Here is a 14,256-nt window from a genome sequence, read left to right on the forward strand (position 1 = left end):
ATTAGTTCAGGAACAAGGAAGAAAAATGGGAAGGAAGCTCAATTCCAGCCTTCTCATTATGAAAACCAGACCATTTCTTACATTTCAGGCTCAAGATGGCAGCTCTACCAGGCAGTAGAAAGATATCTGAGTACCCAAGATCTTCAAAACCAAATGAGAAATTAATTTTAAAAATAAAATACTATTATGTACCTCCTATTTCACATAATTAATTTCAAATTAAAGGTGGCAAAAATAAGAGACAATACACTCACATAACACACATTTTCTTTACTAACCAATGAAATAAAATATAAGAAAATATATATCATAAATGAATGGCTTATTCCATTAGGAAATATCTCATTCTACATTCTCTTATAACTGGTTTTCCATCAATTTCATCACATTTTGTTTCTTCACTTCTGTTGGGGTGAAAAGTCCCATAATAAACAATAAGAAAAAGAATTCCAAGAAGAAGAGTAAGAACTATAGTGATACTGATAGGCATAAAATAGTCTGAATTAAAAATAGTGAGAGGGCAAACCCAGAATACAATCAATATCCCCAAAGTGCCCAGTACCCTAACAATATAATAACAAGACATTGGACACTTGGTATTCTGTCCCTTAATATTAAAAAATGTAAAGATAAGAATGAATCCAACAACAATCCTATATAAGAATTCCATACTTACAGAAGTACAAAACTGGGTGTTCTTTTTAAATGCCCATATTACACCTAACAACCAAAGAAATAACAACATAAATAAAGCAATCTTAACATTTACGAATAGTAGAAGTACAACGCTCAGCATCCATGATAATAATGTAAAAAACTTGTAAAAGAGATATGTGATTTTGGGACATAATCCATTAAGAAGCTTTTTGTCAGGTAAGGATTTTCTTAAAGCTACTTGATAATCAACAGTTGACCAAGAAATAGCACAGCAAGAGACCATGATAGCTGCATCTACAAAACAAAAAAATAAAAAAGATATTGTTATAGGAATAACAATAAAATATTAAATTACTATATCCCATACATGCTATATCTACATACAGACAACCACAAACACGTCAGGTACTTTACTCATCTCATCTAATCTTCTGAAGTAGACATTAATATGTCATATATTACATATGAGGGAACTGAGGCTTGGAGAGATACACTGCTTGACCCAAGCTGCGACGCTAGCAAGTTGCAGAACTGAGATTTGAACCTGATTCCAAAATGGATAGATTCATCCACTATATTAGACTGCTTTATTATGATTTTTTTTTAATTCATGGGAAAAATTTTATTGAGCAACTGATATACTCTGTGAGTTAAGAGACTACACTTATAATCCTAGTTTTTCTAGGTTTTTTGGCTGCGATTTTAGGCATACACCCAATTCACTAAGAGATAATAGCTTCAAGCAGGGGTAAGGGAAGGGGAGGAGGAGGGGTAGACAGAGAGAAAGAGGGTTAAACAGAAAATTTAATATGAGATATTAAACAAGCCCAACTTCCCATATCCTGAAGATACTGAAACAAGTGAATGAGTATGTTCTAAAACTTACAAATTTCTGTAGGATTTACATCTCCACCCCATTTTTTCTCAACAAATAACAGAAAAGTAAGTTAATTGCCACTTCGTTTCTTTCTTTCCTTCTTTTTGAGATGGAGTCTCGCTCTGTCACCATGGCTGGAGTGCAGTGGTGCAATATCGACCTCCACCTCCCGGGTTCAAGTAATTCACCTGCCTCAGCCTCCTGAGTAGCTGGGACTACAGGCCCACATCACCACACCCAGCTAATTTTTGTATTTTTAGTACAGATGGGGTTTCATCATGTTGGCCAAGCTGGTCTCGAACTCTTGACCTCAAGTGATCCACCCAGTTCAGCCTCCCAAAGTGCTGGGATTACAGGCATGAGCCACTGCACCTCGCCTACCACTTTCTATATAATATGATTGAAAGGCAGACTTACAAAAATTTATCTATTGATGAAGAAAATGAGGACAGGACCTTTATAAATGCATTTGCATGCTTTCTTGGTTTTAGCATACACCACTGTACCTCATTAGTCAAACTTTTTTGGAGACTGATGTGAGTAACAATAAAACTCCAGTCTACTGCAAAGAAGGCTCTGCATGAATTACTCTTTCTCTATTGTAATTCCCATCATGATAAATTGGTTCTGTCCATGCAGCGGCAAGGTGAACCCATGGGGTGGTTACAAAATCTGCGGGATCATCCAGGAATGCCCTTATGACTACCAGCCCATGGTTCAGTAGTCCCACTCTGGCAATGGATCCAGAGGCCAGCCCAAGTGGCTGCCTAGTTCTCTCGGACTGAGGGCTGACTCTGCTACTCTTGGCAGTGCTGCCCACCCAATGTGCATGGATTTAACTATAATAAAGAAATAGTCCTGGTGAGACATCCCGTTACTGTAGCCCCCTCACAGGGTATCTATAGCTCCATGGCAGAGTGTCTGTAGCTGTAACCCCATTACAAGGTGTCTGGTTTGATGAGTATCCTAGGCACGGCCAATACCTCCTTCCTTCTCCCAAATGGTTCTGTAGCCCCATGATGGGGTGTCTGTCCACAGCCCCATTGCGGGGTATCTGTTTGTAGCTCCACCATGGGGTGTCTATCTCAGTTCAGCTCCTTTGGGGGTCTTGGTTTGTCTATAGCCCCACTGGGGGGTGTCTGTCTCAGTTCAGCTCCTGGGGAGTCAAGGTTGGCTCTCCCTAACTAGTAGGAAGTCTTGGTTCAGGAGACTTCTCCTCAATCAGGAAGATTTCAGGGAGATTTCTCAGACTGAGAATAGGAGGATAGTTTGGATGAGATACTCTTGGAGTTCTTGATTAGGAATCTGATTTGGAAGGCCTTCTGTCCTTCTTGTCTTAGTGTATGTTTGTACATGTGGAGGGGATCTCAGAAGGAATTGTCTACAGAAGTTCCACAGTCCTAACTCAGAGAACTTTCCTTGTCTAGTTACATTCCATGAGCCTGAAAGAATGCTCAACAGGCCTGTCTCAAGGTGACTATCCACTCTTCACCTTGCCCAGAGACCACCCGTTGTGAATTACCATTCAGAGGTCATCCTTCCCCACCTGGAGTAGATCAAAGTCAACAGGGGACCAACAGGAGAAAGTTTGAGCTTTGACAGGTTGATATTGGATGCTGAATGAGGTGACTGGTGTCTGTTTTGTTATGTGTATTTTGCTAGAATGGAAAATGTTAATTTGGTTCCCCATGCAGCCCATTAGGCAACATCTTGCACAATTGAGAATCTTTTGTCTATGATTCCATAAAACAGAAAAAGTGGCTTTTGTAAAGTGGCTTGAACCCCACAGCTATGGCACATCAAGCAGGATCATCAAAAGTTGCTCCATTCTTCTGGAAGCTGCAGAGAAAAGGAACCTGGAAACCTGGTATGCCAGCAAAAAAAAAAAAAAAAGCATATGAAATTCTTACTAGCCAAGTTTCTGGTCTCTTTCTCGCTCCTTCTCTGTGTGTGTATGTAAATGGTAGACATCACTATTTGTCTCCTCTGCATGAGTCTGATTGATAGAAAAAAGGATTTGTGAAACTAGCCTTAGGCTGTAGCAAATCTGGTGTGCTTTGTGCTAAGAATTTGTCTTTCTGTGTTATTCTGTAATAGGTATCACAGGATACAATGAGGGTTTAGGGCCCCTATAAGACTGCTTTTCAAGCCAGCCCCAGCAGGCTGGTCAGTTACAAACTTTGCTGTGGGTCCCTGAAACCAATACTGGATGAAATTTCTCTATCTTGTTTTGTGTCCTTAAGAACTTAAACCTTGCAACCATGTGGGGATACTTTCCCTTGGTTTCTGCCATCCAGAGGACAGAAATTTTACGGTTCATATCATAGCCCTAAAATTATCTTAAGCAGTCAAGAGCCTTTGCAAGCTTGAAATTGGCTGCTCTAGACTTCTTCTGGGAAGAGGAGTAGAAACCGCTCGATGCTGTGTAGCTCAGTAGCTAAGGCTTTGTTTTTTGACAATGGTAGTCCAGATTCAATTCTTGGCTTCCGGAATAATTTCTCTCTGGTTTATTATGTGTGTAACTTTGCCACATATTAAGGTTTTTTTCCCCTCAACAATCACTTCTGATTTCCTGTCTTGAATTTTCCTTTCTCTGAACTACCCTTGGGGAGATCATAAATCTTCTTTTTTTAAAAAATGCTTACCATCTCTTTAAAACACTTTATGCATCCATGGTTAAGTTATAACCTTAGTTAAAAGTTATTAATTTCATGTGGAAAGTTACTTGTGGTAGAATTCAAAAGCCAGAAATATTGGCTCTTCTGGCTAGAGTCTGGTAACAAGAAATTTAAAAGAATTTTTCTTTAGAAAAAAAAGAGCTCTATGGAGAAAACGGTAAAGGGTTCTAAAAAAGTTTATAAAAATATTACCTTATGGTCAAACTAATTTAAACTATACAGATTTATAATATTTTATTTAAAAAACTAGCTTTAACATTGAAGATGCACTAATGCAAACATGAAATTTGGTTTTCTCATTTGAAAAAGATTTTTATGTAATATTAAAAGATAATGAAAGGGGGGTTTTTGCCCCTTTGGGTAAATGGCAGGGGAAAGGGGGGAGGAAGGATAAGATATCAGTTGGCCTCATGCTATCTCCATTGGGTCTTGTTTGGAAAACTAAAACTCTTCTATCAGAGTAAAGGGTTTTGCCTTAAAAATATTTTTTTTGAGTTACCACCTCAGATAAGTAAATAAACTGTGATCCCATTTTGTGATATCCAGTGTTTTATGCCTTTGATACCTAACAAACTTTCCAAAATCAAATTATAAAGTATGTCACTTTCTGACCTAATTAATCCTTTGGACATTAGGCCCCTGAAGTCCAAAAATGATGTGTTGGCTTATTTGGAATAAAAATCATACAGGAAGCACTGTCAAATTTAAAACGGTGTTTGGCTTTCTTTGGGCTATATTTGTGTAAATGTGTTCTAGGTATATGCTCCAAAATTATGTGAAACTCTTACACTTCTGATATGACTTAGTATATGATATCATTAAGAATTATAATTATGTTAAATTATTGTGTGCCACAGAGGTAACACATTTTCTTGTCAATTGTGTCTTTAACTATGGCTACCTTAAGATTTTTTGTTATCCATAGGCAATTGTTGCCTTATTTTGATCCTCTTTAAATGGTGGTTTCCTAATCAGCTATAAAACATTGACAGGTGCTCTTGAATGCAAGTTTCCTATAACTTTGGGGATTATGACATTAGAATAAAGAGAAAAAACTTCCAAGACTCCCATGGAGAGCTGAAATATTCATGAACATCAAGCAGAACAGGAGTTAACTGAACTATTAGAAGACTAAAGTAATCTTTTTCTGACTTTTTTGCATAAAACATTGCTGATCCTTTTTGTTTCCAGAGCCAAGAAAACTTTTGAGCTATTTACAGCTTTTAACAATTTAGTAAAATACATTCCTATGAACAAAATTTGGAGCATATTTGTTTCTCTACCTAATTTATCCAGAATTTGGAAACTATTTGTGAGTATTCTCAACTTATAGCAATATAGTTATTTGCATAAGTGCAATAAGAATCTGTTTTCTTTTGTAACAGGACACAATTGGAGAAACTGGTTATTTTACCAAGACTTTGACTAGAATGGCATACTTTCTTTAAATAATGAAGGTTGACTTACAGAGCCAATAACAGCCCCTAGGGAAATCTGGCCTCATACTCTGTCTACACAGTCCCTGTACAAGGTTCCTGACCTGCGGTAAGTAAAGAATGTCACTTTCTAACAGCCCTAGGAGCCCCAAGTTATCCTGGGACCTCAAGAGGAGAGGAATTTTCCCAGCTCATAGGTATTTGAGGTACAAGCCCATGGCTGGGCTTGGCTTTAAAAAAAATCTTATCTGAGATTCTCTATGGAACAGAGTTCCACCAAAGCCAATTTTAAAAAGCCTATGTGAAAAATAATCTTGCTGCACTGTATGCAATAATCAGACCAATTACAATAAGACTAAAGTTCATTTTGTAAACAAATTAGTTCTATCATGATTTGTTTTCATAAAATGGGGACTGGAGAGAGAAAATTATGCTTCAAAAGAAAAAACTATAGAACACCTGTTGTTAACTGTTCTTGAGGTTTTTTTCTACAGTTTGGACAAAATCCTAAATTCTTTGTGGGCTACAAGTTTCCAAACTAATGCTCTCAGATTTTTACTTTTAAAACTGGGAATTGCACTCCTTATCTTAGAGTTCATCATTTACCTTATAGTATGCTATTCCCTTAAATGCTGTACTAAAACTATAGATGACAATACTAACACCTTTAACATGCAAGCCTTGGAAGCCCAGCCTACCCTGTGTGAATATGATCAGACAGTTGCAAAGTGGTTCCACTCCTCTCACCTTGGGGTCAACACCTACCACCACTATGCCCCTGATCAGCAGGAAGAAGTTAGAGAAGTCTTTGCCCTTTTTCCATCTTCATTACCCAACACCTTAAGATTAAGAGGTATAAAACCTAAAGAGAGGGACTGAAACTGCCATTGCAAAATTACACCTTAGACAGTGCAAGAGACCTGACGTAACCAACTCCATCTTGCTTCTAACCTCCAAGCTCTCCTTGTTCATTCCTAGGTATAGGTTGATCTAACTTTGGGAGAAGCATAGTTTCTAGTTTTTAGTTTAAAAAAAGATAACAGGCCTTTCCCAAAACAAGCCTCTTTCTTGCCTGGGGACTAAACAGCCTTTGTAAGACTAACAAATTAGCCATGAGATTAGAAATTATGGTTTAGGAGTCATGCAGCTGAAGGCGACAAGATTCTGACCCTACCTGAAGTGCTGCTAAGATCAGTGCTTGAGATATTTTGCAGACCCTACACTTGATGGATCAAGTGGCACTACCCAGATCAATATACTGGCTCATCTGATCTTGTAGTCCCCACCTAAGAACTGATTCAGCACAAGAAGACAGCTTCTACTCCCTATGATTTCATCACTGACCTGACCAATCAGCACTCCCAGCTCACGGGCTTCCCCTACCCACTAAGTTGTCCTTAAAAACCCTGATCCCCAGGCCAGGCATGGTGGCTCACGCCTGTAATCCCCGCACTTTGGGAGGCCAAGGCGGGCAGATCATGAGGTCAGGAGTTCGAGACCAGCCTGGCCAATATGGTGAAACCCCATCTCTACTAAAAATATAAAAATTAGCCAGGCATGGGGTGTGCGCCTGTAGTCCCAGCTACTCAGGAGGCTGAGGAAGAAGAATCAATCGAACCCGGGAGGCGGAGGTTGCAGTGAGCCAAGATCATGCCACTGCACTCCAGCCTGGGTGACAGAGAGAGACTCGGTCTCAAAACAAACAAACAAAAAACTCTGATCCCCAAATGCTGGGGAAGACTGACTTGAGTAATAATAAAACTCTGAAGTCCTGAAAAAAAAAAAAAACTTGTCTTTTAATTCAAAACATTTTAGTTAAAACATAATTTTCCCCTAAATTGCCCCATGATATCTTTTTTATAATCAGTTTTAATTTTATCAAATTAACACATACACAAAGGGACTTCCAAAAGTTCATGGAAAATGGAACTAAAAGATAAAAACAAAATATATAAACTTTATTTTTTAACATAAGCTCCATCAAGATCAAGACATTTCTATAAACCATGATACCAGCCACATAGTTCATCCCTAAAGAACTGAGGGTCCTGGAAATTTAACCATGTCAATGCAGTCTTTTTTTACATTATTAACTCAAGAAAAATGAGTATCTTTTAACAGATTTTTTAAGGAAACAAAAAGAAGTCAGAAAAAGCCAAATCAGGACGGGCATGGTGGCTCACACCTGTAATCCCAGCATTTTGGGAGCCCAAGGCCGATTGATCACCAGGTCAGGAGATCGAGACCATCCTGGCTAACACGGTGAAACCCCGTCTCTACTAAAAATACAAAAAAATTAGCCGGGCATGGTGGTGGGCACCTGTAGTCCCAGCTACTCAGGAGGCTGAGGCAGGAGAATGGTGTGATCCTGGGAGGCGGAGCTTGCAGTCAGCCAAGATTGCGCCACTGCATGCCAGCCCATGCAACAGAGCAGACTGTCTCAAAAAAAAAAAAGAAAAAAGAAAAAAAAAAGCCAAATCAGGACTGTAAGGTGGATGTCTAATGATTTCCCATCAAAACTCTCACAAAATTGCCTTTGTTTGATGAGAGGAGGAGCAGGAGCATTGCTATGATGGAGATGGACTCTCTGGCGAAGCCTCCTTGGGCATTTTTCTGCTAAAGCTTTAGCTAACTTTCTCAGAATACTCACCATAAGCAGATGTTATTGTTCTTTGGCCCTCCAGAAAGTCAACAAGCTAAATATCTTGAGCATCCCAAAAACCTTTGGCACCTTTGCTCTTGACCAATCCACTCTTGCTTTGACTGGACCACTTCCACCTCTTAGTAGCGATTACTTTGATTGTAATTTGTCCTTAGAATCATACTGGTAAAGCCATGTTTCATCTACTATTACAATTCTTCAAAGAAATGCTTCAGGATCTTAATACCATTTGTTTAAAATTTTCATTGAATGCTCTATTCTTACCTGCAGCTAATCTGGGTGCAACAGTTTGGGCACCCACTGAGTGAAAAGTTTGCTCAACTGTAATTTGTCATTCAGAACTCTGTGTGCTGAACCAAGTGAGATGTCTGTGGTGTGGGCTATAAATGTTTCTGCTGTTGTCAGTCCTCTGCAATTCAGGAACAAACAAAATTAATTTTTTCTTCATGTACTGACGTGGATGATCTGCCACTAAGGTGTTCAACATTGTTTCATCCATTCTTAAAATGAGTTATCTATTTGTAAGCTGCTGATTTCTTTGGGGCATTGTCCCCATAAAGTATTCATAAAGTATCAATGATTTCACTATTCTTCCAACCAAGCTTAACCATAAATTTGATGTGTGTTCTTGCTTCAATTTGAATATTAACAGAATTCATATTGTTGTGATGGGGCACTTTTCAAACTGCTATCTTGTCCTTCTTAGTGCCTCAAATTGGATTCTGCTCAGACACATTATAACAAGTTAGACTGAGTTTATCTGGGGAGAAGGAAAATGTAAAATCCATTCATAGTTTTTTTCATAATATGCATTTTCCATGAACATTTTGTTGTTTTGTTGTTGTTGTTGTTGTTTTGTTGTTGTTGAGATGGAGTCTCACTGTGTCACCCAGGCTGGAGTACAGTGATACAATCTAGGCTCACTACAACCTCCGCCTCCTGGGTTCAATTGACTCTCCTGCTTCAGCCTCCTGAGTAGCCGGTATTACAGGTGCCCACTACCATGCCCAGCTAATTTTTGTATTTTTAGTAGAGACAGGGTTTTCCAGTGCTGGCCAGGCTGGTCTTGAACTCCTGACCTCAAGTGATCTGCCTGCCTAAGCGTCCCAAAGTGCTGGGATTACAGCCATGAGCCACCACACCCAGCCCCATGAACTTTTTTAAGTCCTCTCGTACATCGTTTTAAAAGTCAAAAGTTCTACAAAGTATATATGAAAAATGGTGCCTTGCTCTACATCTCCTCATCCCTCAATTGTAACCCCCAGAAGAAATCACTATTAACTCTTCTAGCTTTTCTCCTGACATCTATTGTCATATTTACAAATAAAATATATAGTGCTTAATTTATTTTGTACACTGTTTATTGATTTTCTATTTGGAAGAGGAAATGTTAACACATACACACACATATACACACACTTCTTCCATTTTCCTCTCCCTCCCCCATCCACCCAAAAGAGCAACATCAAAATTTTTGGTAAATATTTGATGTTTGCCTTATGATATGGTTTGGCTTTGTGTCCCCACCCAAATCTCATCTTGAATTGTAATCCCATAATTCCCACATGTCATGGGAGGGACCCGGTGGGAGGTAATTGAATCACAGGGGAAATTTCCCCCACGCTATTCTCATGATAGTAAGTTCTCATGAGATCTGATGGTTTTATAAAGGGTCTCTGCCTTCATTTTGCTCTCATTCTTCCTCCTGCTGCTATGTAAAGAAGGATGTGTTTGCTTCCCCTTCTGCCATGATTGTAAGTTTCCTGAGGCCCCTACCAGCACTGCAGAACTGTGTGTCAATTAAACTTCTCTTTATAAATTACCCAATCTCAGCCAGTTCTTTATAGCAGCATGAGAATATACTAATACAGTAAATTGGTAACAGAAGTGGAGTTCTGCTATAAAGATACCCAAAAACAGAGAACCCAGACTAAGATGGCCAGATATGAAAAGCTCCGGTCTGCAGTTCCCAGCAAGACCAACACAGAAGGTGGGTGATTTCTGCATTTCCAACTGAGATACCAGTTCATCTCATTGGGACTGGTTAGACAGTGGGTGCAGACCATGGAGGGTGAGAAGAAGCAGGGTGGGGTGTCACCTCACCCATGAAGTGCAAGGGGCCAGGGACCTCCCTCACCTAGCCAAGGGAAGTCATGAGGGACTGTGCTACCAGGTCCAGATACTATGCTTTTCCCATGGGTTTTGCAACCCACAGAACAGGAGAACCTTCATGTGCCTGCACCACCAGGGCTCTGGGTTTCAAACACAAAACTGGGCAGCTGTTTGGGCAGACACCAAGCTAGCTGCAGGAGGTTTTCTTTTTCCTAGCCCAGTGATACTTGGAACCCCAGCAAGACAGAACTGTTCACTCCCCTGGAAAGGCAACTGAAGCCAGGGAGCCAAGTGGTCTCACTCAGTGGGTCCTACACCCAGGGAGCCCAGCCAGCTAAGAATCACTGGCTTGAAATTCTCGCTGCCAGCATAGCAGTCTGAAGTCGACTTGGATGAGCAACTTGGATGATCAGTACGGGGAGGGGTGTGCACCATTACTGAGGCTTCAGTAGGCGGTTTTCCCCTGAGAGTGTTGAGGAAGCCCAGAAGTTCAGATTGGGCAGAACTCACCACAACACGGTAAAATGGCTATGACCAGAGTGCCTCTCTAGATTCCTTCTCACTGGGCAGGGCATCTCTGAAGAAAATGCAGCAGCCCCAGTCAGGGGCTTGAGGATAAAATTCCCATGTCCCTGGGACAGAACACCTGAGGGAAGGGGTGGTTGTGGGTGCAGTTTCAGCAGACTTAAACATTCCCACCTGCTGGTTCTGAAGAGAGCAGTGGATCTCCCAGGACAACATTCAAGCTCTGCTAAGGGATAGACTGCCTCCTCAAGTGGGTCCCTGACTCCCATGCCTCCTAACTAGGGGGTACCTCCCAGCAGGGATCGACAGACACCTCATACAGTAGAGCTCCAACTGGCATAAGGCCGGTGCCCTCTGGGATGAAGCTTCCAGAGGAAGGAGCAGGCAGCAATCTTTGCTGTTCTGCAGCCTCTGCTGGTGATACCCAGGAAAACAGGGTCTGGATTGGACCACCAGAAAACACCAGTAGATCTACAGAAGAGGGGCCTGACTGTTAAAAGAAAAACTAACAAACTGAAAGCAACATCAACATCAACATCAACAAAAAGGACACCCACCCAAAAAACCACATCCAAAGGTCATCAGCATCAAAGATCAAAGGTAGATAAATCCACAAAGATGAGGAATAACCAGCACAAAAATGCTGACAATTCCAAAAGCCAGAATATCTCTTCTCCTACAAAGGATCGCGGCTCCTCTCCAGCAAGGGCACAAAACAGGATAGAGAATGAGAATGAGTTTGACGAATTGACAGAAGTAGGCTTCAGAAGGTGGGTAACAACAAACTCCTCTGAGCTAAAGAAGCATGTTTTAATGCAATGCAAGGAAGCTAAGAACCTTGATAACAGGTTACAGGAACTGCTAACTAGAATAATCAGTTTAGAGAAGAACATAAATGAACTGATGGAGCTGAAAAACACAGCACGAGAACTTTGTGCAGTATACACAAGTATCAATAGCCAAATCAATCAAGCAGCAGGAAAAATATCAGAATTTAAAGATCAACTTAATGAAATCAGGCTTGAAGACAAGATTAGAGAAAACAGAATGAAAAGGAATGAACAAAGCCTCCAAGAAATATGGGACTCTATGGAAAGACCAAACCTATGATTGATTGGTGTATCTGAAAATGATGAAGAGAATGGAAGCAAAGTAAAAAAAAAAATAATAATTCACGGTATTATCCAGGAGAACTTCCCCAACCTAGCAAGACAGGCCAACATTCAAATTCAGGAAATACAGAGAACATGACTAAGATAATCCTCGAGAAGAGCAACCACAAGACACATAACCATCAGATTCTCCAAGGCTGAAATGAAGGAAAAAATGTTAAGGGTAGCCAGAGAGAAAGGTCAGGTCATCTACAAAGGGAAGCCCATCAGACTAACAGCAGATCTCTCTGCAGAAACTCTACAAGCCAGAACAGAGTGGGAGCCAATATTCAACATTTTAAACAAAAGAACTTTCAACTCAGTATTTCATACCCAGCCAAACTAAGTTTCATAAGTAAAGAAGAAATAAAATTCTTTACAGACAGGCAAATGCTGAGGGATTTTGTCACCACCAGGCATACATTACAAGAGCTCCTGAAGGAAGCACTAAATATGGAAAGGAAAAACTGGTACCAGCCACTGCAAAAACACATGAAAATATAAAGACCTATGACACTATGCAGAAACTGCATCAACTAATGTACAAAATAACTAGCAAGCATCATGATGACAGTATCAAATTCACACATAACAGTATTAACCTTAAATGTAAATGGGCCAAATGCCCCAATTAAAAGACACAAACTGGCAAGTTGGATAAAGAATCAAGACCCATTGATGTGCCGTATTCAGGAGACCCATCTCACATGCAAAGACACACATAGGCTCAAAATAAAGGGATGGAGGAATATTTACCAAGCAAAAGGAAAGCAAAAAAAAAAAAATATCAGGAGTTGCAATGTTAGTCTCTGATAAAACAGACTTTAAGCCAACTAATATCAAAAAAAGACAAAGAAGGGCATTACATATTGGTAAAGGGATCAATGCAACAAGAAGAGCTAACTATCCTAAGTATATATGCATCCAACTCAGGAATACCCAGATTCATAAAGCAAGTTCTTAGAGATGTACAAAGAGACTTAGACTCCCACACAATAATAGTGGGAGACTTTACACCCCACTGTCAATATTAGATCAATGAGACAGAAAATTAACAAGGATAATCAGGACTTGAACTCAGCTCTGGACCAAGAGGACCTAATAGACATCTACAGAACTCTCCATCCCAAATCAACAGAATATACATTCTTCTCAGTGCCACATAGCACTTATTCTAAAATTGACCACATAATTGGAAGTAAAACCCTCCTCAGGACATGCAAAAGAATGAAAATCATAACAAACAGTCTCTCAGACCACAGTGCAATCAAATTAGAACTCAGAATTAAGAAACTCACTCAAAACTGCACAACTACATGGAAACTGAACAACCTGCTCCCAAATGACTATGGGGTAAATAACAAAATAAAGTCAGAAATAAATAAGTTCTTTGAAACCAACGAGAACAAAGACACAACGTACCAGAATCTCTGGGACACTGCTAAAGCAGTGTTTCGAGGGAAATTTATAGCACTAAATGCTCACATCAGAAACCAAGAAAAAGCTAAAATCAACACCCTAACATCACAATTAAAAGAACTAGAGAAGCAAGAGCAAACAAATTCAAAAGCTAGCAGATGACAAGAAACAACTAAGCTCAGAGAAGAACTGAAGGAGATAGAGAAACGAAAAACCCTTCAAAAAATCATTGAATCCAGACGGTGGGTTTTTAAAAAGATTAACAAAATAGACCATAGCAAGACTAATAAAGAAGAAAAGAGAGAAGAATCAAATAGACACAATAAAAAATTAAAGGGGATATCACCACTGATGGCACAAATACAAACTTCCCTCAGAGAGTATTATAAACACCTCTATACAAATAAACTAGAAAATCTTGAAGAAATGGATAAATTCCTGGACACATACACCCTCCCAAGACTAAACTAGGAAGAAGTCAAATCCCTGAATAGACCAATAACAAGTTTTGAAGTTGAGGCAGTAATTAAGAGCCTACCAACCAAACAAAGCCCAGGACCAGAGGGATTTGCAGTTGAATTCTACCAGAGGTACAAAGAGGAGCTGGTACCATTCCTTGGGAAACTATTCCAAACAACAGAAAAAGAAGGACTCCTCCCTAACTAATTTTATAGGCCAGCATCATCCTGTCACCAAAACATGGCAGAGACACAAAAAAAAAAAAAAAAAAAAAAAAAAA

At 39.7% G+C, this 14,256-nt stretch overlaps 1 protein-coding gene across 1 annotated transcript in view; it reads right to left on the bottom strand.

Moving 5' to 3' along the window:
• Positions 1 to 255: 255 nt before the first annotated feature.
• XKR9 (XK related 9) overlaps positions 256 to 14,256 on the bottom strand; it is a 48,582-nt gene continuing 34,581 nt past the window's right edge. The window contains 1 exon segment of the mRNA XM_017872730.1: positions 256 to 951. Within this exon segment, the coding sequence (XP_017728219.1) occupies positions 323 to 951 (629 nt within the window). The 3' untranslated portion in view covers positions 256 to 322.

This window comes from Rhinopithecus bieti, unplaced genomic scaffold (genome assembly GCF_001698545.2).
Source record: "Rhinopithecus bieti isolate Rb0 unplaced genomic scaffold, ASM169854v2 scaffold_6536, whole genome shotgun sequence".
In the NCBI taxonomy this organism is placed as follows: Eukaryota; Metazoa; Chordata; class Mammalia; order Primates; family Cercopithecidae; genus Rhinopithecus; species Rhinopithecus bieti.